Below are 27657 nucleotides of genomic sequence, written 5' to 3' on the forward strand. Positions count from 1 at the left end.
GCAAAACTGTTGCATCCGTCTTCGAATGCACCCCGGTGCATAACTGTTGCATAGCGCTTGGAATGCACCGAGCAACACGATCCACGCCATCTGCCGCAAAGACTGTAACTCTAAAACCAGTTCCGAACCTAGTTTGGGTCGATGGAACAGCACGATCGTTCCAACATGGCTCCGCATCGAGTGTTCCAGTAGCGTTTTCGAGACACGTTCGCGAGAACTGCTCGTCGCGCGACGTCATTATCGGCCAATTAGGTGAATTACAAGCAACAGGTTTGGTCAACCGAGACCATGGCGACGTCCAGCAAGTGGGATTTGTCCAAGGAGGACATTAAATCAGCGGCAAACGATGAAAAGGTTAGTGGTTATTCCGTATGGAATCATCATGCGCCATATCAGTGCTGACGCGTCCGCTGAGATTTCGAGTGGCGGGAGTTTTGAATTCGATTCAAACTGTTTCAGGAATCACTTTTGGAGCACGAGAGCGATACAGAAGAAAACATGGTGTTCAAGTGAGTCTAACGACTCTCATTTAACTTCCTAATTATCCTTCGATGTATTCTAACTTATGATGTTTCTGTATCTAGTCGACCTAGTACGTCCTCGGGGGAGACACGCGCGGATGGAAAGATGGACAGGTAAAGTGTCCTTGATTTTCGTGTATGTTTGTGATACTTGTTTTTGCTTTTGTACTTTACTTCATTAATGTCTTCTTTATAAAACAATCGTTTCGTTGACAGTAAATATTCGTTTATTGCGAAATGTTTAAGCCGAGTATGTTTGATGCACATTTTCTGATTCAAGCGTCCGACTGCAAATCCAAGAGGTGACAGAAACGATGCGCGAGAACGTGCAGAAAGTAATGGAACGTGGCGAGAGGCTCGAGGATCTACAGGAAGCTAGTGATCGTTTGAATATGGCCGGAAGCGAATTCAGATCAACCGCGAAGAAAGCACAGCAAAGGGCGTGGTTACAGAATTTCAGGACGAGAATAATCTTGGTCGCTATCACGGTGACGGTGGTAATCTGCATTATTGGTACGGTACCAGTCTGTGCAAGCCTTTATTTGACGTGCATGATAAACTGCATGTTATTTTCCTTCTTATCGCACCTCAAATATAAAGCAGCAATGCGCAATCCTTTATCTTTGCAAATTGTAACGAAAATGGCAATGACGTTTCAAAATGTGATCGCGCATTTCTGATTTAAAGTAATCATCGAACGTTTGTGTTCATCTATCTTGAACATACGTGCACCAGCACTTGTTCTCGCCTTTTTTGACTGAATTCGCCATTGCAAATCATTCAGCTACCGCACAGAGATCGTTTAAAAACAGCTCACGTAGTCAGATCGACGGGTATCCTTTTCAGTACTGGACATCACGGTGCTTTACCTGGTTCTCAGATAGCGAACACACGGTGTAGCGAGCCTCAAACGTTCGATTCCAGGTATTCATCAATTTTCCACTTCTAAGTCTGTTCCCAGTACACATCTCACCGGCTTCTCTCTTACCTTTATCGGCTAGGTAGGTTATCCTTGAAATTACCGTCAAATTTAACGCATCGTGTTAGAGATTTAACAAGGCTCTTTCCATTATCGACGCTTCTCATTGTTCGTACGATTTGCACGCGTCTCGTATCGCTTTGAAAACCTCATGTTTTAACGTTCGAAATCATTTACAGAACACGTCAACGTATCATTGACGTTTTATTTTTTCAGTATCCATCGTTGTGAAATATTCGTGACCGAGGCTCCGTCCAGACTGAAACACAATCGTTATATCGTGCGTACGTTCTGTATTTGTACCTGTCTTTAATGAACTGTATACGTGTATTATTATCATATAAGTTTGTATAAAATACATATTCTTGTTATTTTTAAGACGAGTCGCGTTCATGTGTACCGAACCACGTTCTCCCTCGGTGGATTCTCTCTCTCTCTCGTTTGCGGTTTCCGCAGAATTCTGATCCATAGCCTCGTGTATCTTACACAATTTTCTGCTCTTTTGTACGCGTATCGTTGCACCTTGGACCCTTTGTTCGTATTTGCCGTCGGCTTTTACCTCATTAATCGATTAAAAAATTGAGCACAACATCGCGGCGTACGCGCGTGTCCCTACTATAACGCAATTAATCTCATCACCGTGTCTTATAAGGCATCCACGTTTTTGCAAGCTAAGTTTTATCTCTATCAGATCTACGAAATTGTGATCACCGATCGATTAAGATTTTATGTTTACTACTACACGCATGTTTGACGCGAAGCGTTCTCGTGTAAGCGAAGTCCCGTTCAAAAGTGAATGCAGTCGCGAAACTCGGCTAACAAACTTCCCCTCCACATTCTAACATGCTACGCCAATGACTATCAATGACGATCACTTGTACGTTTCGCTACACGATACGTATATGCGAGTACACACACCGCTAGCTCGGTTAGTCGTCGTCCGCCCGCGACTTGAAGTACCTGACCACGCTGAGCGTATTCCTCCTCTTTTCTATTTTTCCCTTCCCTTCTTATTCTTCTATTTCTTTGCGAACTACTCGCGACCAAGACGACTATCATCCTCGTTAGAAACGTGCTCGTAGTAGACGAGACCGAACGGGCGCCGGCGAATCGATCAGTGCGCGTCCTGTTCGCTCCAAGTCATGGGACTGCACGAGGTGGTGATCGCGGGTCTATCCGTAATTGTCGGCGCCTATCTGCTAACAGGAAACCGCCGACGCTTCGTTTACTTGCTCTACAAGACATTGCCCAGAGACGTGCTGTGAGTATTTTAAGAAATTTCCTCTGTTTCCTTCTTGTATTGCGATCAACAGAAAATTACAGAATGATCTAGACACTTTTTTTTTTCTTTTCTTCAACCCTTTCGTTGCAATGTATTTTAATTAAAACACGTTCATTCTGTATAATTTTATACATTTTTTCGTTGTTTTTAAAATGTTACTTACGTAGCGAAAGGGTTAACACAAACACGACGATGTTTTAATTCAACATTTACCTTACGTTTTAGATGTGACAATATTTTGATTAAAATTACAAGCCTCGCGTTCATTTGATCAAGCTAATGGAAATGTACAGGATTTTTCATAAAAATATTTCAACGAACGTCGTCGTTGACGTTTACCAATATTGAGGCAGGACCCACGTGTTCGTTGTGCTATCGTGGAAACATTAATCCTAATATCGAGGAAACAAAAAACGACAGTTGAACAAATATTCGTAATATCTCAAGCATTACGGCTCAATTTGACTTTGTACCGAACGTATATTCTTGATTACGCTTGAATGTACACCCACGCGTGCTCTTTCACGCTTCGTACTTGAACCTAATCAAACATTTTCTCTCTGTTTTCACCGACTTCGTGGTACAGAATACGCGGGCGAAAGTATCTTTTTTTTAATGTTTGCTATCAGCACCGGATCTATTCGATGTTGGAATATTTCATTGTATTCTATATACTATCGAAACAAAAGCGAAATATTCAGTTTTTTAGTTTTTCAATAACAACAATAACAGTACACACTCACAGTGTTGCACAATTTCACCTTGCTATGTCCTTGCTAATTCCTTATCTGCTACACTTTCCAATTTTTCAGGAAGTCATTTTGGAGTACCTCTTCGTTGCTGGCTAATACCTAAGGCTCAATTTTCTATTTCTACCTTTTATGTGCACCTTTCACTAAAATATTCTCCACTTCAGCTCGTTAGCGTCTTGCTACTGTGTTGCTATGTAAATTATGTCAATTTTTTCGTTACATAAATTAACTACGCGATCAATTAACATGTTCGCTGCCGATCGAAATCTGCATGCGTTTCGAAAAGGATCGCGTTTGGTCCAGGTTGCATAATAACGCAACGAACGAACTCAGGCCATTTGGCATTGATTTTATCACAGTCACAGAACTGGCCATTGATTGATAAACCGTGCCGGTATTCTCCATAGACGCATGTGTCCGTGCAGCTATCAAAGTGCACACATTCATCGGCGGATGCAACCCGTGCATTGTACCAACGCGAACGACCATTGTCGGGCCAATATGGAGTGCATGGAATTTAAACAGCTCCTTCAATGACATTGTTTTGATCGTGCTCGAACAGAGTACCGTGCAAACACGTTCTCTTTTTTCGGAGCTGGGAACGGTGCATGGTGTTTCGTACGGTTCGTGAACACCAGTTACATAAGTTTGTGTAGCTTTAATTTTACTCGGCACGTTCTCATTCACGCGTGGACTTTGACTTTGTCGAGGCACGAACCGGACTGTAAAGCAGATAGGATTCTTTTCCTGTGGTATTAGATAGGGTATGACAAGAATTGGGACAAAGGTGGCTTTGCTTCTGAACGGTAGAAAATGAACAGAGCAAGGTTGAAAATGTAAACGTTTATTAAGAAAAAGAAATGAACACCTAATTGGACACGGTAATTTGTATAGTTTTCGGAGGAATAGAGTCCTTCAGACTCTGTAAGAAGAATCGTGAAATTAGGGATAGGGACAGATGGTATTAGCGTGGTGAATAGAGTTCTCGACCTATCGCTCCTGAGGGCCCGGGTTCAAATCCCGGTGGGGGAGTCCGCGTTTTTCCTTCACCGATCCAATAAAGAAACAGAAGGCTTTCGCGGAATTCAATAACGTCTCGGGTCCCATTTATATGAAAATTGCTTCCTCCACAACTGGAACCGATGAGAATTGACTACAAAATCGAGTATATTCGGCAAAGTAGTGTCGGAACTTTATTCGAACCCGATGGCAACAGGTTGTTGGAATATCAAATGCCAAGTCCGATGGGTGGGTATCGCGTTATCGATATCCAGGACACGTGTAATCGTGCAAAAAATATCGTTTGCAAAATTCCCTCATCGAAGCTTAACTCGCGTCCTTGTCCGCGAACGAGTGTTGGATGCCAGCGTTTATATTCCATTAAGCGTTGGTCTATCATCGCTCGAAGATGAAATTGTGTCTCATTTGCCCTGTGCCAATAGTATTCAATACTTGGTGCAGTTTCCCTAGCAGACCACAATTATTTTTCATTTTTTTCGTTTTTTACACTCCGCGATTCTTTATACGCGAGCAAAAGGGTTAAAAGAAGGACGGAGGATTATCTTCAGGTAGGAGATGCAAACCTGAGCCCAAGGGTTAACGTGTGGCAACGAAACCGCGAGTGATGCACCGCGGCCTCTAAGTTATCTTCATACCTAGCACGCAACGTGCTTCGTTATTTTATTTGATTTCATTTAATCACCGTGGAAGCGTTGGAAGGGGCTGACCGCTGGTGTCGTATACTCGCCCCGACACGACAGCTTCGACAAAGGCGTAATCTTCCGGGGACGTATCGCTTCTGTTTCTTCAAGACCTTTATCGTTGCTTACATTTACATCGAAATAAAGTGCACACAAATATTTTCAACTTTATTGTTGTTTTTATTGATCTTATCCCAATGATAGACTTAAGACGTAAGTTAAAGATTAAAAGCGAATAGATAACGTGATTTTTAACTCTTTCGCTGCGTTAAGATCAACGCGTTTGCTTTAATAATATGAAAATCTAACGATAATGGAAGCGCAATGAAACAGGTGTCGAAGGAGTAATGGCAGAAAGGTTGCGTTCGAATGACACATGTCACGCGCGTGTCGTGCCGCGATATTAACCAATTGATCCAGAGAGGAAAGGATGTTACATTAGAATTGTGGTAGGGACAAGAGAGATACCTATCAACGATCCAAAAAACATGCGACCGTTTCTATCGTCTGTACTCTGATTCGCTTCCCGACTAATCGTTTCATTCAATGCTTTTCCGACTGACCCCTTTCCCATCGTAGAAATGTGTCGCGTAGAACAATTCTGTATTAACCCTGAAATCATAATCTAATCGATGCTCCAATGATTATCTAAGTTATCGTTTCTAATTTCTCGATATTTCTGTTTCCACGAAAGTCGCGAGAAATTTCAGCCGGTGAACAAAGGAGCTTAAGAAAATATTATTAAGCGTCGTTTTTCTTCCGCAACAGGGGTGCCTACAGGTTCGTCCGTGTTAATGTTCTGCTATGGTGGTGGGAAACACGAGGGTTCACGGTGGCAAAGATATTTACGAGGCACGCCACCACTAATCCTGATAAAATTGCTTTCATCTTCGAGGACAAAGAATGGACGTATCGAAAGGTGAGCTGAAATAAGTCGAAGCGTTAACGAGAATTCTACAGGAATGTAATGTAATTGTTCTCCGTTTGTACGTAGCTAGAAGAATACAGCAATCAACTGGGACGTTATTTTCGCAAGAAATCCTTATCTCGCGGGGATAGCGTTGGTTTGATCATGGAAAGTCGACCAGAATACGTGGGAACGTGGTTGGGTCTTAGCAAAGCTGGCTTTGTCGGTGCACTTTTGAACACGAACCTTTGTGGAGATGTTTTAGTGCACAGCATCAAGGCAGCCAATTGTAAGGCTGTTATTTTTGGATCGGAGTTCAAAGAAGGTAAGTTCTTTTTCATGCAAGATTTTTTAATAATAATCTCTTAAAAATAATGATTCCAATATTTGTCGATGCAGACGCGTTTTTATCGTTTAGTTGCATATATGCATATCAAATATTGACAGTAAGTTAAGAAAATTTTTGTTTGTTCTTTTTAAGTGCTACATTATATACTCGTACCAAGAAATTGATTAATATTCCTAAAGTATGAATTATTTCATCATATTCAACGAAATTAACGTAATATTAATGTTACTTCGAATTATCCTTTTCTTAATTATTCCGTTACATTAAATTTCTGACACGTTCAATACGTATTTTCTTCGCGCTTGCGAATTTCTCGAAACAACAATGAGAACGATACGTCTTTTTGTTCAGTGATTCGTGAAATTAGGGAGAAAATTCCAGAGGTGGCTTTGTACCAGTGGTCGGATCTGTCAGACACCCCTTGTCTCGAAGGAGCGATCGATCTGAAAACGGAAATCACCAGCATCGATCCGAGCCCTCTCGTGTACGACCTTGCTCGAGGTACTCCCCGGGATAAATTGATTTACATTTACACCTCGGGTACCACTGGGATGCCGAAGGCTGCTGTTATCACTAATTTAAGGTACTATTTTCTCACCTTTTCTCTCACCACCCGCGGCAGACACCTTAATTAAGCATAAAATCAAAAACTGTTCGAGTTATTCTGATTGAATAATGTAACGATACGTTTCGGTAATTAATTCGATAAACAGTCTGCGAAGATATGAACTTTGATTTTGGAAAGTACAATCATTTTCGATGAATCATTATTTACTTGCTTTTTTTTTTTTTTTTTTAAATTATTCAGTCTGCCTTCAGTGGTATTTACATACTTTGCACCTTGGTGAAATAAATTTTAGGAGGTGGAATAATTATATTTTAAACTTATCTTTCCAGGTATATGTTAATGTCTTGTGGCGTGAACTCGATGCTCAGTTTACGATCAACCGATAGGATTTACAATTCTTTGCCGCTTTATCACACAGCTGGTGGGCTGATCGGAGTGGGTCAAACATTGTTGAAGGGTATCACCGTCGTTCTTCGTAGACGATTTAGTGCTTCAAAGTTCTGGCCAGATTGCGTCCATTACGAATGCACAGTAAGGTTATTTTTATTCCTCAATCATCGCTGATTTCGAATTCACCAGCTGGTCGTAGTTGAACTTTGCAGTTGCTTTATCCACTTTCGCGTAGCATCAAGAACAAAGCTCGATATCATGAATGACAGTAACGACTCGGTACATCAATTGATTACGTATTTAATTGCAAAGAATGTTTCAATTATAGGTCGCACAGTATATCGGAGAAATCTGTAGATATCTGCTCACCGTACCTCCAGGTCCCTGTGATACCACGCACAAGGTTCGACTGATGTTTGGAAACGGCCTTAGGCCCCAAATTTGGAAACCTTTTATAGAAAGATTCGGCGTGAAGCAAGTCGGCGAATTTTATGGCGCCACTGAAGGAAACTCGAATCTTGGTAATTTTTAATGAAATATTTTGATTTCCGTGGAAATTTATGACTATATATAAACAGAGTATAATTTATCTATAAGTGTGCTTTAAAATAATCCTTGCTCAAATTTTCTAGTGAGTAGATAACCGTCTATAATTCTCGCTGGTGGTAGTATGAATAATCAAACGATTTATCTCTACAGATTCGTAGTCTTGATGACTCACGACCATATAAATTTTCACAATTTTAAGATAACTAAATCATTTTAAATCGTTTTCAGTGAATATTGATAACAAGATTGGAGCAGTAGGATTTGTTCCACTGTTTGCTGGTTCATTGTACCCTGTAGCATTATTAAGGGTTGATGAGGAGACTGGAGAACCATTAAGGGGACCAGATGGTCTCTGCATACGTTGTAAACCTGGTTAGTATTTCTCATTCTTCCTCAGTATTCCAACATTTTAATCCTTATTAAATCTTTCTTTTTCTCGTTAGGAGAATCAGGTATCTTTGTAGGTAAAATCAATCCAAAGAGGGTACTCAATGACTTTTCCGGATATGCAGATACAAAAGCTTCTGAACAAAAGATTCTTCGCGATGTGTTCAAGAAGGATGATCGTGCTTTTAATTCTGGTTAGTAAAAATATTAATCAGTTCTCTGATAATCGCCAATCGATTATTAATCTTGATAAATTCGTGAGTTATATAAAACTTCTGATATAGGTGATATTTTGGTCATGGACGAGATGGGGTACTTTTATTTCAAGGACAGGACTGGTGACACCTTCAGGTAAATGTAAATAATTATCTACAGTTTTAAAATATGCTTGTAATAATTATTCCTCATAGGTGGCATGGAGAAAACGTAGCAACTTCAGAAGTCGAAGGTGTAGTTAGCAATGTGATTGGTCTGAAAGACGCAGTCGTTTATGGGGTTGAGGTAATTAATTGCATTTTGCTAGAAATTGGGTCTCAAAATATTCTATGATACTCGGTAACATCAACAGGTACCTGGAGCCGAAGGTAAGGCTGGAATGGCAGCTATTTACGACCCAGATTATAGTCTGAACATCAAAGAAATGGCAGAAGGTGTGAAAAAGGCTCTGCCATCATACGCCAGGCCTCTTTTCGTTCGAGTTTTATCAGAACTACCGATGACTGGCAAGTATCTTGATATCAGTTAATGATTTTGCACTTTTGACACTCATAAATTTGATAATCAAGTTTCTTTGTTCAATCAGGCACGTTTAAGTTGAAGAAGAAAGATCTTCAACGCGATGGTTTCAATATCAACAAGGTAATTCTAATTTTTTTTCTATTCTTGTGACTGAATAATTATTTTACTATTTCATTCGTAGATCACTGATCCGGTTTACTTCTTGGATCGTTCTGGAGAGTACGTGAAACTTACGGAACAAATTTACAACACTATCCTCGAAGGGAAGGCTAAGTTGTAAAGACTGCTACCTGAGTATTTTAAACAAGAAGCCTCGACGAAAGTATGATTCCGAAAACTGTTGTAAAATTTCTATTTATTGACGAAAGAAAATAGTGAATTCGACCGGACTGCTTTTAATCTTTTGTAAAAGTGTTCGCATGTTTCCCGAATCTCGAAGCTTTCACGAGGAACCATGCATTTATAGATATTTTTACACGATCCTTGATACTCATTTGATTAGAGTATAGATTTAGCCAACGTATTTTTTGTTTTTTCTTACAAATCTTCGCAAGAAACGTTCGAGTCTCAAAAGGAAATTGAAACGTCAAATTTGTAACTCTATCGTAGGTTTATTTTATATGATATTATATAGAACATCAGAATTCTTAGAGATCAAGACTTTGGTAAATTATTTTGTAAGAAGGAAGACGACGACGGTGCGCGCGAACGAACGACCTCGACCCTGTAATGTAACGTTTGCGTATGTAAAACGAAATGACATGTCATAGTTTAATAAATCGTTCTCGTTAAGAGAAAAAGAAATATCAATTCGCCTTGGACTTTGTACCCTAGGGGAACCTCGGATTTCTGCCCACCCATCGCAAAAATCATGGGTGCGCAGTCTCGAACAGAGTCCAGTAACCCTGGTCGTTAACAACGCGACGTGTTAGTAACATATCCAACCTTCTACACGATTCAATTGCTTTACCCATGAAACCACTAACGCAGTAATTTTTCTGGTACCTTACTCTAAAAGAAAATAAAAATAAAAACAAGATATTGAAATCTAATTAAAAAATAAATGATTTATCAAAGTGAAACTTTAGCTGGATCCTTTTTATTCCATATATAACCTCTAAGCTAATCTATGAAGAGAAATATTCATGCACATCCGTGTTACGCAACAAAAAAGACGAATAAATGGAAAAACACCAGCAATATAGCTTATTGCGTCTGTGTTCCCTATCAGTGTTGTTCAGTCGCGAAAACAGTTGCAGCGACAACTGAACCATTCAAAGGCAACAGAGAAAGAGCGCCGTTGATTTATAGTAGATCGTGAGTGAATTTAAAAGATAGTCGAGCTTGATCGTCTATAATATTCGCGAGACCACTAGTAAAATAAAAACAGATTAAATTCCTCCATCCACTTTGTTCTCTGTTATGTGTACACTGTTGAGCTTCTGTCAACTCGGGATCTTATCAGATCTTATCGTACACCGAATTCAATGATTCTAGCGTCTCTGACGAAACAGTTTCGCGTGTTTCACTGGACAGATCGCACGAGCCTTTGACAAACTAGACGGATGCAAAAATGGCCGAAAAGAAGTTCCAGTTTGCTATAGATCGCGGCGGTACGTTTACGGACGTGTACGCCAGATGTCCGGGCGGCAAGATTCGAGTGATGAAACTACTGTCAGTAGATCCAGCCAACTATGAAGACGCGCCACGAGAGGGAATTCGAAGAATTCTTGAACAGGTAGCGATGATTTTGTGGGTACGAATTCGATTCGATGATTAATCCGGAGGGATTTCAGGAGACTGGTCAGAAAATCGCGGGAGAAATAGACACTTCGTTGATATCGTGGATCCGGATGGGGACCACGGTCGCAACGAATGCTCTGCTGGAAAGAAAGGGTGCAAAAATGGCACTGTTGATAAACGAGGGATTCAGAGATCTTCTTTTCATAGGAAACCAAGCGAGGCCGAATATATTCGATCTGGTATGTATACAAAATCAGTATTATTCCATGGAAATTCTTCAGATTTGAAACGTTATTCCTTTTCAGCAAGTAGACATGCCAGAAGTTTTGTACAAGAAGGTAGTGGAAGTTAGGAGCAGGGTGATACCTGCGTTACACGGTAAATGCCACCTGGATAACAAAATCTGGCGCAGGGTAAAAGGTTCCACAGGCGAGGATCTCTTCGTCACCCAAGAATTGGACGAAGAGAAATTGAAGAGAGATCTTGAGGAACTGCAACGATCAGGAATTGAAAGTTTGGCAGTGGTCCTGGCGCACAGTTACATGTCCGTCGTTAATGATGACGATTACCATCGATTAATCGTCGATCTTTACTTGTTTTTCAATTCATTTCAGGTTTGCTGAACACGAAGTCAGAGTAGGCGAATTAGCGAGACACGCTGGTTTCTCCCAGGTGTCTCTTTCCCATGAAATTATGCCCATGACAAGAATCGTTCCCAGAGGCTTCACAGCCTGCGCTGATGCATATTTAACACCACATATTAAACAGTATTTACAGGTACATATAGACGACAGTAAATAGACACGTATATATTTAGTTTCACGTGTTTTGATCATTTTCAGGGTTTCTCGTCAGGCTTTAAAAACAAACTGAAAGGTGTGAATGTGCTATTTATGCAGAGCGACGGTGGATTGACTCCGATGCACTCGTAAGTGCATTCATTCATTCGATGAATTATTCATGGAATAAAAAGTAGAAAGTTTTCCTCTAAAGTTTTGAATTATTTATAGATTCAACGGGTCTCGTGCTATTCTTTCTGGCCCCGCAGGCGGGGTCGTAGGATACGCGATGACCACTTACAACAAAGAAACCGATTTACCTGTGATTGGATTCGATATGGGCGGCACTTCGACCGACGTGAGTCGTTACGGTGGCAGTTACGAGCACGTCTATGAGAGCACAACTGCGGGTGTTACGATCCAAGCTGCTCAGGTACTTCGACTTTGCAATTGTATTAAATTTTCAAAGTAACGATGCATTGTCCCGTGGAAAAGTAGAGAAATCTATGGAGAGTTCACCTGGTCCGAACGAATATCAGTACCCATTCGATTCTTTAAGCGTTAATAAATCGATTATTCAGTGATTTTAAACGTCACAAAATTCGGTTGAAGTTGGACGTGAACACAGTTGCGGCAGGAGGTGGATCGATGCTTTTCTTCAGGTCGGGTCTGTTCGAGGTTGGACCTGAGAGCGCAGGAGCCCACCCAGGACCGGCGTGTTACAAGAAAAATGGTCCTCTGGCTGTTACCGATGCAAACTTAGCTTTAGGAAGATTGCTACCAGAGTATTTCCCAAAAATATTCGGGCCGAACGAAGATGAACCATTGGACAAGTCACGCACGATGCAGGCCTTCCAAGCACTCACTGATCAAGTACCAAATATTTACTTTACTTAAAAATAACTGAGTATACGAAATACAATTAAAAATTTCGCTGTAATTTATAGATCAACGAATTTCTAGCGAAAGAGAGTCACAGAGGTAAGATGAGGGTCGAGGAAGTGGCGATGGGTTTCGTCAGGGTCGCTAATGAAACCATGTGCAGGCCAATAAGAGCTCTGACACAGGTATTATATAAATTTTCAAATAATTGCAACGATTCATTCGAAAAAATATGCTGTCTTTATATAGGCGAAAGGGTACGACACATCTCGTCACGTTTTGGCATGTTTCGGGGGTGCTGGAGGGCAACACGCGTGTGCCATTGCTCGTTCTCTAGGAATGGGTACCGTTTTCGTTCACAAATACGCTGGAATTTTGTCAGCCTACGGAATGGCCCTAGCTGACGTCGTGGAAGAAGCTCAGGAGCCTAGTGCGGAAATCTACGAGCCAAGTAAAACATTTCCCAAATTACAATCAACAAAAATTTCTTATGAATTCTTATGCATCTTTGCCTCTTTACATTCAGAATCATTTACGCGATTGGACGAACGTTTGGATGTCTTAGAAAAGAAGGTTAGAGACAAATTAGCTATCGAAGGTTTCGCAGCCTCCCACGTAATCACGGAACCATTTTTGCACCTGCGTTACCAAGGAACAGACTGCGCCCTGATGTGTACACCCAGTAGGACGAACGGAAACAAAGGCACGAGACACGGAGATTTCCTCACAACTTTCTTAGAAAGGTATCAGACGGAATTCGGTTTCACAATGCCGAATAGAAAGATTCTGGTGAACGACGTAAGAGTGAGAGGTGTGGGAAAGACGGATATCGAAGAAGATTCGATTTTTCCTCCTTCGAACGAGCCACCGAAAGTGGAAAAGGTAAGCGAAGGATGATAGAGCAATGACAAACTGTCCTCATCATTTTAAATTTCTACAAACAGACTACCATGGTGTACTTCGAAAGCGGCTACTTGGAAACTAAAGTGTATCAGTTGCACACTCTATCACCTGGCCACACGATACTTGGACCAGCCATCATAATGGATAGCCTGAGCACCCTTCTAGTCGAACCCGATTGCACCGCATCGATCACTCCTCATGGTGACGTGAAGATAACGATCGGTCAAGGTTCGAAGACCGAGGTCACCACCGAGCTGGACACCATTCAACTCAGCATCTTCTCTCACCGTTTCATGAGTATCGCCGAGCAAATGGGCAGGTAGATACAACGATAAGATGAATATAAAAGTATCGATGAACTCATCAATTGGGATATTGTTCTCAAAGGATCCTTCAGAGGACCTCCATCTCTACAAACATCAAAGAGAGACTGGACTTCTCTTGTGCTGTCTTTGGTCCTGATGGTGGTCTGGTTTCCAACGCACCCCATATACCGGTGCACTTGGGCGCTATGCAGGAGACCGTTCAGTTTCAGATGAAGGTTTTCAAGGGTCGTTTCACAAAGGGTGACGTGATCCTTGCGAATCATCCGTCTGCGGGTGGATCGCATCTTCCAGATCTCACTGTCATCACTCCAGTATTTTACAAGTATTTATTTGTTGAGGTTCTTTACTAGTTGAAACTCGGTAAAATATTAAAGTTTATAATCCTTTTCGTGCAGGGACGTTGAGAAACCAGTGTTCTTTGTAGCCAGCAGGGGCCATCACGCTGACATCGGAGGCATCACACCTGGTTCCATGCCACCACATTCGACCACCTTGCTTCAGGTACGATAATTCAATAGAAATCTTCAATTCCTACGATATCTTGAATAAATATGATCTATAGGAAGGTGCTGCTTTCAAAAGTTTTCTACTAGTCCACAAAGGTGTGTTCAGGGAAAAGGAACTAACCGAAGAATTAATGGCACCAGGGAAGATCCCAGGAAGTTCAGGGACTAGGAATCTATCCGACAACCTGAGCGACCTCAAAGCTCAAATTGCTGCTAATCACAAAGTAAGTATCGTAGAAACGAGTGTAAAAACTGTGTTTGTTCATGAATTTCATCGCAGGGTTCGTTACTGGTCAACGAATTGATCGACATATACGGACTCGAAGTGGTTCAAGCGTATATGGGTCATATTCAGCACAATGCCGAAGTTGCCGTCAGGGATATGTTGAAGTCTGTTGGCCGGAAACTGTTGGAGGAAACAGGAAGTACCGCTACTAGCGCCATAGATTATCTAGACGATGGAAGTATGATTAAGTTCCTTCTGAGCATTGATATTGAGAAGGGTGAAGCAGTCTGTGATTTTACGTGAGCTCTCATTTTTAAACAGAAGTGTAATTCATATATTAGAGCTATAATTTCAATGAAAAATTGAAATTTCAGTGGCACAGGGTACGAAGTTTGGGGTAATTGCAACGCACCTCGAGCTATCACTTTTTCAGCATTGATTTACTGCTTGAGGTGCATCGTTGGTAGAGATGTTCCTTTGAATCAGGTATCATTATCGTCTGCATTTAGTACTAATTATTCAAAATTTTCAATTAATTCATCATTCGATGATTTTATTCATTTCATCAGGGTTGTCTGAAGCCTGTAAAGGTAATCATACCCAAAGGATCGCTGTTAGATCCATCGGAAGAAGCTGCAGTGGTTGGTGGTAACGTTCTCACGTCCCAACGAGTCGTGGATGTTATTTTGCAAGCTTTCGGAGCTTGTGCTGCATCGCAAGGGTGCATGAATAATGTCACTCTTGGTACAGAGGAATGGGGATACTATGAGACTGTCGCTGGTGGTAGTGGAGCTGTAATATATTCAATATCTTCAATCGTCCTCTTCGCTCAATAAAAGAATTGTTTTTTAAGAGATGATTTTCAAAGGGGCCAACATGGGACGGCAGAGGAGGAATACATACGCACATGACCAACACAAGGATCACCGACCCAGAGATATTGGAACTTCGTTATCCTGTTGTTCTGAATAAATTTTCTCTTCGTCCTGGAAGCGGTGGAGCTGGTGCTCATCGTGGTGGCGATGGAGTCGTTCGCGAGACAATTTTCAGGTGATTAAACGTTGGTCGTATATATAATGTTTTTGACTAAATTTGGCAAATATTTGTTTTCATTTCAGAGCACCCATGATGCTGTCTGTGTTAACCGAAAGGAGGGTGCACAGTCCACCCGGACTAGCTGGAGGACTGCCAGGAGAAAGGGGAAGAAATACGCTGCAAAGAGCTGATGGCAGAAAGATCAATCTGGGTCCAAAAACAGCCGTACCAGTCCATCCCGGGGTAAGAACACACGATTCGACTGACCTAATTCATTTTACAAACAACTAACCTCGATACGAAAGCACAAATCGCATAAAAATTTACGCGACCCCATAAAATTCGAATGGTCTCGTGCATCTAAATTAGAAGAAACCAACGCGATTTTTAAATACTGTCTCGTAAAGATTTTATCTCGACAAAACTCGATATTTGCGAGTCGATCGCGTACGAGTTGCTATGAACCGTCTGAAAAATTCCCGTCCATACTACTTTGATACTTATTCATAAAACCGTGCAACCATGTTTCGGGAAACTTTTACGTTTGCACAGCAAAATGAAATATGATCACAATCTTCGAAGTTTTCCCTACGGAAGTTTCCACTACACGCTCGCAACACCTCTACGACCTCCAATTTCATTTTTCTTTTGAAGACAGAAGGCGAGGGAACAGAGAATGAAACAACGCACCAAATTTTTCTATTCTCGTGCAATCATCGGAGGATTATTCTCTATATTCGCGTGTTGCACAAAGCGGACCGCGACACAATGAACTACACCGCGAATAACTCTGTTGTAATTTATGAATTCTTCTCAGGATACTTTTATTCTGGAGAGTCCAGGGGGCGGTGGTTACGGACAACCCGGAGAAAAGGCTGCTTCGATTCAGAGAAACTTTCAAGGATTCGTCGAACGAGGAAGCGTCTTCGAATACCGGAAGGCGCAAGAATCTGTATAGAGTGCAATTAATTAAACGATAATAATTAATAGCTCAATTATAAACGCACAATATTCATATATTTATCAATGAAGGACAATAACTAAAAAATAAAAAGATATTCTTTAAATGAAAGAGAAAATTTTCATTTCTGAATCCTTGATATTTCCTCAATTATCTGTTTCTATCGATTTTGAATTGCCATTTAAGAGCAATTGAGAGGAACTTCTATAAGATAATTTCGGCTCAATTTGCCTCTAACCAATGGTCCTCCAAGTATCTTAATAAATTCAAGCGGCGATCAAATCAAATTTACTGCAACTAACATTGATTTGCCTGTGCGCTTCATTCGGCATGGTTTCGCGATGGCTCCTATTCCATTTCCGGTCGCAGTAATTGCCGACCGAAATACCGTGACTATGTTGCACACGGGCAGCTAGAAACTTCCGATTGCACTTCCATTTGCAAAACAGTTCTCAAGTAGTTCCTTCAACGTGTATGCATTTCGTGCAACGTCCATCGTGCTTCCACGCGAATTGCTATTCATCCTCGAAACCGACGTCGCGTTAAAATAGAAAGCTGATCGATTTTCTTTTTCGAACTCATCAATGGGATCTTCATTGACGCTCGCCGCACGATATCTCGCGAGCTACCAATGGAAAGGGAACTTCTATTTTGCGGATTTCCAAGCAGAGGAAGCTTCTTTGTGCCAGCCTTCCTTTCATCACGGAAGAAGATCCAAGAAACGTTCGAGGCTCTGTGTTAAAATGCAAGACGGCACGGTTGGTGTTAAAGGTACGTTCACAATTAGCTCACTCAAACGACCGGCTGATCCTGAAGCCGGTACGTGATGGGCTGGAAAGGACGAAAATATCCGAAAATCCTGACGGGAATTTTCTTTGACTCTCACAGGAAATGGCAATCACGAGAGACACTGATTGCAAATATTAAAGAATTGTCGATTTCTCTTGCAAAAAGAAAAGGAATAATCATTTAATTTAAATGCAAGAGGAGTTGAAGACAAGTATGCTGCGTTACGATCGGAAAACGATAAAACTCCCGCGAAAATGTTACGAATGCCCGAATGTTCGCGAACGGAGGGAAACGGAAAAGTTGCATGAAAAACGATGATAGTTCGGAAAAGTTTCGCTCTTCCGCGAAAGTTATATCCTTGGTCCGTCGATACGCGCCGTGCTTCGTCCTACCAGTAAAGCTGATCCTGCTGGAATCCTGCTGCCGCGGTAAGAAAATTTCTTACGAATCGGCGTCACGAAAACAGTTTCGAAGCGTTTCCTAAAAATAGTCCGCTTTGAATTTCAATATCGATAATTTTATGAAGAACGTCCTCGAGATGTTCGTTAAAGTAGCAGACAGGACCATCTGTGTTTGACTTGTTCCTACATTCCAACAATTAGTCAACAATCGTTCATAGTTATGGAGTTACAAACAGACTGTTCAAACGATGATTAACCAACTAACACTCCGAGTTAACATAATTTATCATCCACGCAATAATTCTTCCTGATCAGACCAGCTGCCGAATGGTGTGCCTATAAAATAGCGACTAAAACTCAAGAGGAAACAGTTGAAACTACCGAACGATCACGATGAAGCTACTTTCGTCATTTGGAGTGTGTCTAGCCACGTTTTACTATGTCATTGTAATTTCAACGGTCAATTGCGACGGGCAAGCGAGTCAGAATGGAAATTCTAAGCAACCACAGAACGCGAGTGTAATTCAATCGCGATACGAAGCTGAGGACGAAAGTTATGTCGAAGAAATCGGCAAACTCGTACAGCTTCTTCAAGAAAACTTCGGCCAGGTGAGAACGACAATGTCGGTTAATTAGTCTACTTCCCGTTGCTTCATTTCGTTGGTCAGTACGTCCCTCAGAGACAGCCCGCTTCGTAAAAACGCCGCGAAAACGAGCAAACTTTTTCAGCTGACGAGGGAGAATCAGCAAGTTTCCAGGCGCAACGGAACCCTCGACGTCTCGGATGACGATTCCAAGAAGGAACAACTTCCGTCCACTTTCAACCTGCACCCTCGAGTTACCGATTTAAAACAGGGTGACTCGGATAAATTGAATCAACGATCAGCGTTCGAATCGAAGGAAGACGATACACCGGAGGGTTCTAGGTCAACCAGGTAAATGATAATTATTCATATTAAAATGTTTAAACCCTCTTGATTTCCATATTAAATGTTTATTCTTAGCCAATCAGATCAAGAATCTACCCTTCAAGAACGAATCGTTAATCCATTCGATATATTTACAAATGTATTCTTGGACAATGTCGATATGGGTAAACATCCGCAGCCTATTAGGAATATCATGGACTTCATTATGGATATGGTGAAATCTAAACTGAACAGGGATAAGGAGGACCAGCAATCGAAAAAGCGATTCCCTAGAAAGTTATTCGAGCGTACCAAAAACGTGCTGAGCGAGGTGAAAGAAACAGCCGAAACCCTGTCACCAGTTGGTATTCACAGAACGTTGAAGCTGGGTCCGTGGACCGTGAGCTTTGACATGGGGAAACCGTGAACTGTTATCGAGTTTCGGACAGTTTAGCAGAGTGTGAGATATCTTCGATGTATTATAGTTTCCCTTTTGCTTTTCTCAGTATATTTTGTCGTTGTAAAATAAACGGAACAATGCATCAATTACCAAAACGCGTGAACCTGAATCTTGATATATTGAAGGCGTACCACGATTGATGATCAACGCGCGAAAGAACACGGGCATACAGTTAGAATTTAAAACAACGATTGTCGACGAATCGAACGGCACGTGTTCCTCAATTAATCACGCTTCGATGTGCAACAAACATTCGACGGGCAAATCCGTTTCGCATTAATATTCTCAGTCATCAATTTATTCGTAAGCTTGAACAATCAAATTAACAGGTAGCGGGATACGTTATCGAGCGTAATGAATTCAATTAAATAGGGCCAATTATTAACAAAACAGTGCTTCTTCTGCTTAATTAACCTAGCCACTTTGACGTTGCCGAGCAGGAAGTGACCGTCGCTTTTCACGTTATCTCTCATGCGTTTAGCTCGTTATTAAAATGCAAATGAAACAATTCTTCTAAAGTAGTTTCAATGTTCTCGCAATCACAAAATGCACGGATCTTAAAGCGTTAAGAAGGTAGATATTATTCTATCGAGGAACACTTACATTGAAATCAGCTGGTAGCAGCGTGAACGTGACCGATGCTCTTCGATAGGGTTGAAGATTTATTGGAACCACAGCTGGATTTTCGACGATTCGTTTCTCCAATGAAATATAGTCTGGGCAAGGATAGCATTTTTTTCTTCTGAGAATCGACCCTACGAAAATATCGAAAATATTTCTCATTATCCATATTTTTTTATAGTACTTTTAATCCTTATCTTCTATATAAAATAAAGAATCTTCAACACGTCGTTCGAGTATTTCTTTGTGGGAAGCAAGATAGTCGAAGAAATGCGAGAGGACACGATGCTAGGGAAACGTACAGAAACGGAAATCCGCGTAGCACAGCGAACGACAAAGGGGTGGTCACCCTCTGCCAGTGGCATATTACCAGTCCAGCCACCAACATAAATCGTATTCCTCCCTCTATCCCTTGGTTACGTGTAATGCGCGGCTGATCTCCCAAAGGAAACGCTCGCACCGTACAAAACCGTGCACCATCGATGATTGTCTCGGTTCGATTTCTCGCATAAATCGCCAAGCTGATCGCAGCTTCTCTCGTATCGCGTGGAAAACTCTGCAAGTATAATTTTTTTATCTTCCGTTTCTGCATGCAACTACGAGCTAGTTCATAGTTGACGATGAGATACGCGTTATTAATCTAGGCACACAAACGTGGACTTAAAAGTCGCTTTGATAGTCAACGCGATCAAAAGTTGCCTAATGTAAACGCCGCTTTAATGGCAAACGATTCCCTGCGGTCGTATCACGGTATAAAGGATCCTCGCGATTGAAGAAAGATTTCACGAGAAATTCAGAAGAATTTCTGAAGAGTCTCGCATACCATTACGAGACAATGGTTCTCCGCAGGACTGGCGAACACGTCTTTCTCTCATCACTCGCGTCGTTAGAATACCTCGTCCCGACGAGACGTTCTAATATTGAGTAAACAGCGAAACGCCCTCGAGAAGGTTGTTCTCCTTGCCGGGAAGAAAAAAAAAAATTAGAAGTTGAAGAACACGTTCGACGCTTTGTCGTCGGGTTCTCGCGCGATTACCCCCGCTCGAAGAAACTTCAACTCCGTTTAAAATTCAACTTCCGGGGTGTCCTCGGTTCGAAGACACGTCCATTACACCGTGCAGTCTCTCAATCTCTTTCTTTCGCTGAAATACAATTCCCGGTAGGACGAGAAGCCGTGATACTTTGTAAACTTGTTTTCAACTTGAAGTACAGGCTGACTATTTGCAGTAGGTGCGAAAGAGCCAAGTGGAAAATTAATGGTTCGTCGTAGCAGAGAGGAAAATACTTTACTACCAGTCAGTTTCTAATCTTCCAGAAATTGAAATACAAAAAGATGGTGTTGGACGGTATCGGTCGAGGCAAAGTTTCGAAAGATCAATAGAAACTTCGAATCGAACGATGAACGGGTATCATTCCGCTCGATTCAATCGACGATCAATTTTCTCAACGATCTCTTATTCCACAGCTGTGTCAACGTTACTGAATAGGTTACCTGGAAGTCTCCTCACGATGTCAAGATTATCCTCGCTGCTTAAACCGCGTTTGTTCTCGTCTAAGAGCGTTTCTAGCAGAGATGATCCGAACGATTGGCGTTACAAGATTAGCAAATTAGCGTTCAATTTATCACAGTACCCCCGATACGGTCTTTACAGCGACGATGTTTATAACCTGTACACCCCGTTGGTGGAAGAAGCTTTACGTCGTTTACCAAAGGACGTGATGGACGCGAGAAATTTTCGGTATCCGTTCAAACACGCCTGTTCATTAACTGTTTACAGTTTGCCGACGAATTTCCGTCGCTCGAGTATTTCGTTTATTCCCATATTTGCCACGAGCCGAACGAAACTATGTGTACATAATTCTCGAGTGGCCTACATCCGATGCTTTACAGGACCATGCGAGCGGCTCAATTGGACTTCCTGAAAATGCACCTGCCCAAGGAGAAATGGATCACGTACGAGCAAGATCTGGAGTACCGGTATCTCCAGCCGTACATACAAGAAATCATCGCGGAAAGACGGGAGATTTATGACTTCGGTTGCAGCAACTACGTCGAGAACGACTAATCTTCGAGAATAGTAAAATAAAATCGATGTTCTTTGCATCTCCCTGCTCTTCCTATTGAAATATTCGCAAGGTAAATGAGAGAAAATATAAGTCATAGTCTGCATCTATCAAATCAATTATTCAAAAAAATCAACGTGTCTCGAATTTGATGTATATCTGAAAAATTCTCTCGTTTCTCAGGGTTTTTATATATCATCCATTCTCGGTACGTATCTTTTTTGGAACACACGCACGTTCTAGGGAAACATCGCCTCGGGTACGAACGATAAAAGCTGGCTGGTATTAAGCTACGCTCTCGCGACGCTGTTCCTTGATGATAACTTCGTTATCTGGTAACCTTAATTATGGACCTTACATTCAAGTAGTCGTCTCGTAGCAAGGATGTCGCTGGAGAGATTCGAAAGTTGCTTCTTCAAGTGCATCGCGTGTTACTCTCGTTGCCTTCAAGCGGCTCTTCAATGCTTTTCTACCCTGACCTACACAGCATTCGCTCTTATTCAAACGCAAGCGAAAACTGTGAACGCCTTTGTGCACGTTCGCCTTTACAGATAGATAGATCTCGTTTAGCTTGATTTAATTATTATTTAATTAATGGTTGATCATCGACCGATTATTGTTACAGCACGCGATCTCTCCGGAAGGTCGGCGACGCACGGGACATTGATTCTTGATTGTCAGATTTCCACCTTGTTCAAAGACTTAGATTCTCGGTTCTTTGTTTCTAAACTTGCGGTTCTCTGTTTCTCTTAGGACTTAGATTTCAGACTTCGAAAGCTCCTCGATCCTCGTGCTTCCTCATAGATAACAGGAATTTTGGTCGGTGAGATGGCAACGCACGCCGCTTAGAATTTTAATGCTTCGTCTTTCCACGTTGTTAGAAACAAGTGGTATCGTGTAAAAAGTAAATTATTCATCGGGTGTTTACATTTGACCGATGTTTGCTCGAGAGGTACTCGCATGTACATAGATTATCGATTGAGCATTAATTACTTGTCAATAATTTATGAACTGAATTCAGAACGTGAAGGAGAGAAACGTATTCCCTGAAACCGGATGATCGTACAGTATTATAAATTTTCTACCAATGATAAAGAGCGTTACACGTTCATATTTAAATTCTTTTGTCTGTTGCTTTTCGATATTAAATTTATTTTTACAATACAAATGGAAGGTTTTTAAAATATTGAATTGCGTGTAATCGTTTAATCGTATTACATGATTTTTAGTAAAAATCTGCAAAAATATCTGCAACTGCAAACAATAATTGAATATATCTAGGATTATATCTATTATTCAGGACAATTCGTAGGACTATTCACGAGGAACAAAGACGTGAATAATGATCAACGTCGTTCGTCTCTGTAATTACGGGAGAATTTTAATTAGAAAATCACGAGGACGAGAAGTTTGCTAGGGAACGAGATGTCGTCGGGACGAAACGGTGAATTAACACGAGGATCATAACGCGGCCACGAACCAACCGGAAATAGGATTAGGTTAATTCCGCCGGTACTAAATAAGGCGTTCAGCGTCCTAGTTTGGCCGATCCTATGTTATAGAGCGGCGACGAATAGGTGCGCTTATTCAACCGGAAACAAAGAGGCGTAATATTAATTCAGCACCCCGTGGATACTGAACAGAGACCATTTTCAACAAGTTCGCCAGGGATCACGGTCCGATAACTCGATAGTTTTAACGACGACGAGAACGATCGTCCACTACGTACAGTGCTTCGATTCAATTTATCTCCTATCTAACTCAGCCATGGAATAAGATTCAAATTAGGAAACCAGGTCAAATCCAATTTCTACATCATTGCAAACTAGAAAAAAAGAAATTGAAAATCCTACTAACACTATCCTTTAATGCAGTTTGCTTTCAATTATGTTTTCCCCTCGACAGATAATCATCTGTTTGACTCCTGAATCTTTCACGAAAACGTTTCATTCAATTTGCAAACCGAACGTAAATTCCTCCTACGAACATGATTATGTTGCATGACGTATTTCCGGAAAGGTAACTTTAGCTTTGACTTTGAGATACTATAACGGTTCATCGTTTTAGGCTCGTTTGCAGAGGTCTAGCCGAGGCTATCATCAAAGTTTCACTAAGGAAACTCCTTCGTCTTCCGACGGAAACACTTGTGAAACTGTACCATCGTTACTCGCAGATTACAGGATCGATTGACGCGAGACCAGGCTTTGTCTGAGATTGAAACTAGTTGCATTTGCCTGATATCGATGGGTAGACGTTAACAGGATATATTCCAGTTGATCGAGTTTGACAACGTTTCCTCTCTTGGCTTAATTGGAAATTCGTTCAACTTTCATTGATAAATGAATTTTTTTTCGTCGTACCATTTTATTTTCTTGTTTCTCCTCGGTTTCTACTCCTGAAATCGCACAGCAGTTATCTTTTCCATGGAATTGGGAGAGAACGAGGTCGAATTTCTTACCTGGAGCAAAATAAATTTCGTCCACGGTAAGAAACGGAGATCTGATTAGTCTCTTGTCTCGAGCCGAAAAGAAAAATCGTGCATCGCTTGGAACGACAGAGGTAATAAACATCAGAACACGACAGAAAAAGCGGAAGAAGAGACGTCTTAATTTTTCGTCAGATTCAGAAGAACTGCGAGTTTATCGGTTATTTTTCCGCCTAGCTAATAGCAACAGATTCATCCGGAATAAGTCCTTTTATTACGTTAGTCCCGACGAATCATTATACAGCAGACGGTTTATTAAGACGACGAACTTCCTCGGTATTTCCCCCGATAGTAATTTGCATACATTGTAAAGTCGCTTCTAATTCTTATAAATTCATCCAAACTTACAGAACGTTAATTAGCAGGAAGCTACAGAGTGAATACTGATTAAAATTGCATTCAGAATGGACGCGACGAGTCAAGTAACTTTTTCATCATGAATGAACGATATTAAAAAGTCTTTATACTCGTTCCTGCAATCGCAGAACAAACTTCTCGCACGAAACAAACAAGAATTTCAATATATATAAAAGTCGTTGATTAGTTTGTAAAGTGGTATTACTGTTAAAATTACTTGTTATGAATACTTGATCGTAATTCGATGCAAGCTTCATTATTGAACACGCGCAAAATTTGACAAAAGAATTTTTGACATTCATTTCATTAATGAGACGTAGCTGTCGCGGGGTTCGGCAACGCTGAACGCATTCTGCTTTTAGTATTAGTTTGTTAATTTAATTATTCCCAGCGAGAAAGCATTAAGCCGGCACGCTACGCAAGGGCATGTAGGTTAATATAATTGAATTGTAACCTGCTTTTGCTATGCCGATGGGAATTGGCGGTACATCTGGCAATCGATCCGTATTATGCGAAAAGTACCAATGAAATATAACGGGCAGGCTGTGGCATTGTTTGCCTCCGCCCATTGTTGCCCGATAAAATAATAAATCCCAGGAAAAAGAGTCGTTGAAAATAACAATCGAATGTATTTTCTTCCTCGCAATAATTTTTGCCCGATAATACAAATATTTTGTTTTCTCGTTTGTGATTTCATCGACGATAGCACAAAGGATTGTGCTTTCTTTGACTCTCGTATCTTCGAGAAAACTTCAAAATTTCTGGCTCGAATTGGAAGTCGATGAAGAACGAAACAAGGTGGACCAAGTAGACTTTGCCAAGGTAGAAAGTCGAGTGTTTCGCCGACACGTCGACAACGTTTTTCCGTCACGATTGGCACTCGTTGAACCGAACCACCAAGACGAAACGAATTGTTTTTCAACATGCTTGAAACGAAACGAGTTCGCAAATAACGTTAAGCAACGCGGAGAAAGAAGAGGAATTCTATTAAAATCCACGAACTACGATGAACGCGCGAATTATGAATCCAAGGGAATCGCGGGAAAAACTTTTAATTAAACGCGAGTCTAATAAGAAATCCCGGTCGTAATATGTGTGGCAATAAATCCCGTTCGTCGATGCCATAAGCAGAGTAATTTTGGCGAACAGAGTAAATCTGTCCGAACGTGGAATCCCGATGTATATTTTCTTGCTGCTCCCGCGAAATATTTCTTTCTTCTGGCAAAATGCACCCCGCAACTGGCACCGGACGAACGATATTCCGGTAACGAGCTAAATATTTCAGGAATTTAATGACCAAAGAAATGGATAGTCTCCTCGTCCTAATATTTATACGATTTTATTCGGAGACTAAACTTCTTCGCGACGAGAAAATTATTCGCGTATGGTGGTACATTCAAATTTGATCGAAGAATTACCAGCCGGCATTATACTGATTAATAAGGCTCTCTCAGTGGATTTCACGCCTTTCGTGTACATTCTGTTATCGTATTCCGACCGCGTTTCGCGAATTCCTTTAAAGTATTCGAAGCGTGCGAACGTGTCGATATGTCTTTTGTGGAAAGACTGCAATTTCTCTCGGCGTTATTGGGAATTTTCTGCATTCGAAGTAGCTGATAAACGGTGGAATAAACGTTTCTGCATACGCTTGAAATCGCTGGAAGATTCAAGGGCATGGCAGAACGCCATCGAGCGAAGTGACGCTACTTTCTTTTATCCAAGTTTTGTTGGCAATCCTTCGTGGTTGCTTGCGACCATCAATTTGACTGGGATAGTCGAGGAAATAAATTCTTGCGCATGGACATGTTAAATTTTTAGCCGGCTGATTGCGAGCGAATTGATTAATCCGAACAGCTTGATTTCAACGTCCACGAAATTGAATCCAGCCGACAAGTCGTCTTCTTAATGTCTCGATCGGGGCAACGCGAGATTTTCTCGTTAGGATCCCTAATTTCCGCGCCACATTTGCATTTATATAGAACCGAGACCGCAACCGTAGTGCTTTTAAATCGAAGAATCAGCTTTTCAAACGTACGGAAAGCATTCGTTTCACAAATCAGTACATTACAGAGAATCTGTATTCAAAGAGTTAATTATTCCTGCCTTTCATTCTTTTTTAATTGTCTACCTTACGATCTTGATTACGGTCCCCTTTGTTCGCAAGAAAGCAGCTTCTTTTCCACTGCTCAACAAAGCGATCATACCTTAAACGACTGTCGCTTACGAATTCAAGTAACCTCGGCGAGCCTGCAAGATGACATACCAGGGTCGGATGACAAACCTTTTTGCATAGTTCATGCTCATTATCTCTATACGCGTGCAAAGTTTCCTGCGTTAAATCACGCTTATTTACATAACCGTTGGCCGAGTGGAGCCACGGACGAACTCGCTAATATCAGCGAGTTTGAAGACGACGTTATGCATACATTTAGTGTGGTGTGTTCGTGTAGCGAGCCACCATTAAACAGCTCTCAGACAACCGCTTCTGTACTCGGCCACTTCCTGTCCTGTTATCGTTCGAACGTTAATTTCAAACCGCATTCCCTCATTGTTTATTCACTGCCGTTATTTATCGGGAGGATCGTTATCCGATGATGCCCCGATTTCTCCGTAAAATCAAACAAGGACGATTGTTGGTGAGATAATCAAATGATAGAATCCTATTCCTTCAGGATAAAGAAGAATTCACGGTGTTGGTCAATAGCGACCATTAGAGACAGTCCATTCCGTAAGACAAAGTTATTGGTCGTAATAAAATAACATACGAGTAAACTAGTACGAGACTGACCTATGCAACAATACGAGTAAAGGGATCGTGATGAAGGGATGCAACAGTGAAAATAAGGGAACCGTGATAAAAGGATCAACGGTTGGCTTCGGAACATAGGAAATTACCTGCTAGTTCAAAGGACTGTGGAAACTCGAAGACTCGTTTCGTCCATTACCCATCCACTTCTGTTCATTGATTTATCGTTTCGATGTACAATCAAACAACTTTGCTCTGCATTTCTGGAAGTTTGATTATCCAGCCGACGTTAGTCGGCGTGTTGAGTGATCAGGGGAATTGTCAACGATAAACTTTCCAAACA

The 27657-nt window shown here is 41.3% G+C and overlaps 5 protein-coding genes across 10 annotated transcripts; all 5 read left to right on the plus strand.

Moving 5' to 3' along the window:
• Nucleotides 1–137: 137 nt before the first annotated feature.
• On the plus strand, nucleotides 138–1878 carry LOC117601662 (vesicle-associated membrane protein 3). Of its 4 annotated transcripts, none has more exons than XR_004580769.2 (6): nucleotides 138–354; nucleotides 460–509; nucleotides 585–635; nucleotides 802–1034; nucleotides 1368–1522; nucleotides 1717–1878. XR_004580769.2 is itself a non-coding variant. In XM_034318729.2 (6 exons), the coding sequence occupies exons 1-5, from the start codon at nucleotides 289–291 to the stop codon at nucleotides 1403–1405; spliced, it is 438 nt and encodes a 145-aa protein (XP_034174620.1). In that variant the 5' UTR covers nucleotides 138–288; the 3' UTR covers nucleotides 1406–1445; nucleotides 1717–1878. The 4 variants fall into 4 exon arrangements, 3 of the variants coding, with proteins under 3 accessions (XP_034174620.1, XP_034174619.1, XP_034174621.1); XM_034318729.2 differs by having other exon boundaries at nucleotides 1368–1445; XM_034318728.2 differs by having other exon boundaries at nucleotides 1368–1878.
• A 147-nt stretch (nucleotides 1879–2025) lies between these two features.
• Nucleotides 2026–9417, plus strand: Fatp3 (Fatty acid transport protein 3). The gene is made up of 13 exons (XM_034318726.2): nucleotides 2026–2761; nucleotides 6003–6153; nucleotides 6229–6466; nucleotides 6842–7073; nucleotides 7388–7589; nucleotides 7777–7969; nucleotides 8226–8369; nucleotides 8441–8578; nucleotides 8669–8735; nucleotides 8795–8885; nucleotides 8953–9106; nucleotides 9187–9242; nucleotides 9304–9417. Exons 1-13 carry the CDS (start codon nucleotides 2643–2645, stop codon nucleotides 9400–9402), a joined length of 1884 nt encoding a protein of 627 aa, XP_034174617.1. The 5' UTR covers nucleotides 2026–2642; the 3' UTR covers nucleotides 9403–9417.
• A 151-nt stretch (nucleotides 9418–9568) lies between these two features.
• On the plus strand, nucleotides 9569–16581 carry LOC117601657 (5-oxoprolinase). Of its 3 annotated transcripts, none has more exons than XM_034318719.2 (21): nucleotides 9569–10049; nucleotides 10620–10860; nucleotides 10919–11104; nucleotides 11171–11409; nucleotides 11480–11642; nucleotides 11708–11793; nucleotides 11876–12077; nucleotides 12257–12517; nucleotides 12592–12711; nucleotides 12776–12977; nucleotides 13053–13408; nucleotides 13471–13748; nucleotides 13817–14077; nucleotides 14151–14256; nucleotides 14318–14485; nucleotides 14542–14786; nucleotides 14862–14973; nucleotides 15057–15281; nucleotides 15356–15537; nucleotides 15606–15765; nucleotides 16340–16581. In XM_034318719.2, exons 2-21 carry the CDS (start codon nucleotides 10696–10698, stop codon nucleotides 16478–16480), a joined length of 3858 nt encoding a protein of 1285 aa, XP_034174610.2. In that variant the 5' UTR covers nucleotides 9569–10049; nucleotides 10620–10695; the 3' UTR covers nucleotides 16481–16581. The 3 variants fall into 3 exon arrangements, with proteins under 3 accessions (XP_034174610.2, XP_034174609.2, XP_034174611.2); XM_034318718.2 differs by lacking the exon at nucleotides 9569–10049 and adding an exon at nucleotides 10056–10439; XM_034318720.2 differs by lacking the exon at nucleotides 9569–10049 and adding an exon at nucleotides 10056–10439 and having other exon boundaries at nucleotides 10659–10860.
• Nucleotides 16582–18024: 1443 nt separating this feature from the next.
• On the plus strand, nucleotides 18025–19651 carry LOC117601661 (uncharacterized). The gene is made up of 3 exons (XM_034318727.2): nucleotides 18025–18282; nucleotides 18403–18608; nucleotides 18678–19651. The coding sequence occupies exons 1-3, from the start codon at nucleotides 18067–18069 to the stop codon at nucleotides 19006–19008; spliced, it is 753 nt and encodes a 250-aa protein (XP_034174618.2). The 5' UTR covers nucleotides 18025–18066; the 3' UTR covers nucleotides 19009–19651.
• A 1450-nt stretch (nucleotides 19652–21101) lies between these two features.
• Nucleotides 21102–21728, plus strand: LOC143305364 (cytochrome b-c1 complex subunit 7). Its single transcript, XM_076688594.1, has 2 exons — nucleotides 21102–21401; nucleotides 21554–21728. Exons 1-2 carry the CDS (start codon nucleotides 21172–21174, stop codon nucleotides 21726–21728), a joined length of 405 nt encoding a protein of 134 aa, XP_076544709.1. The 5' UTR covers nucleotides 21102–21171.
• Nucleotides 21729–27657: the final 5929 nt, after the last annotated feature.

This window comes from Osmia lignaria, chromosome 6 (assembly GCF_051020975.1).
Source record: "Osmia lignaria lignaria isolate PbOS001 chromosome 6, iyOsmLign1, whole genome shotgun sequence".
Lineage (NCBI taxonomy): Eukaryota > Metazoa > Arthropoda > Insecta > Hymenoptera > Megachilidae > Osmia > Osmia lignaria.

Excerpts from the sequence above, each read along its gene's own strand:
- LOC117601662 (XM_034318728.2), top strand. The coding sequence starts at position 289 with ATGGCGACGTCCAGCAAGTGGGATTTGTCCAAGGAGGACATTAAATCA. Across the intron at positions 510-584 it reads GAAGAAAACATGGTGTTCAA|TCGACCTAGTACGTCCTCGG; the intron begins GTGAGTCTAACG and ends TTCTGTATCTAG. Across the intron at positions 1,035-1,367 it reads GGTGGTAATCTGCATTATTG|TACTGGACATCACGGTGCTT; the intron begins GTACGGTACCAG and ends TATCCTTTTCAG.
- Fatp3 (XM_034318726.2), top strand. The coding sequence starts at position 2,643 with ATGGGACTGCACGAGGTGGTGATCGCGGGTCTATCCGTAATTGTCGGC. Across the intron at positions 7,590-7,776 it reads GCGTCCATTACGAATGCACA|GTCGCACAGTATATCGGAGA; the intron begins GTAAGGTTATTT and ends TTTCAATTATAG. Across the intron at positions 8,886-8,952 it reads CAGTCGTTTATGGGGTTGAG|GTACCTGGAGCCGAAGGTAA; the intron begins GTAATTAATTGC and ends TAACATCAACAG.
- LOC117601657 (XM_034318719.2), top strand. The coding sequence starts at position 10,696 with ATGGCCGAAAAGAAGTTCCAGTTTGCTATAGATCGCGGCGGTACGTTT. Across the intron at positions 10,861-10,918 it reads TTCGAAGAATTCTTGAACAG|GAGACTGGTCAGAAAATCGC; the intron begins GTAGCGATGATT and ends GAGGGATTTCAG. Across the intron at positions 11,643-11,707 it reads ATATTAAACAGTATTTACAG|GGTTTCTCGTCAGGCTTTAA; the intron begins GTACATATAGAC and ends GATCATTTTCAG.
- LOC117601661 (XM_034318727.2), top strand. The coding sequence starts at position 18,067 with ATGAAGCTACTTTCGTCATTTGGAGTGTGTCTAGCCACGTTTTACTAT. Across the intron at positions 18,283-18,402 it reads TTCAAGAAAACTTCGGCCAG|CTGACGAGGGAGAATCAGCA; the intron begins GTGAGAACGACA and ends AAACTTTTTCAG. Across the intron at positions 18,609-18,677 it reads GAGGGTTCTAGGTCAACCAG|CCAATCAGATCAAGAATCTA; the intron begins GTAAATGATAAT and ends GTTTATTCTTAG.
- LOC143305364 (XM_076688594.1), top strand. The coding sequence starts at position 21,172 with ATGTCAAGATTATCCTCGCTGCTTAAACCGCGTTTGTTCTCGTCTAAG. Across the intron at positions 21,402-21,553 it reads ATGGACGCGAGAAATTTTCG|GACCATGCGAGCGGCTCAAT; the intron begins GTATCCGTTCAA and ends GATGCTTTACAG.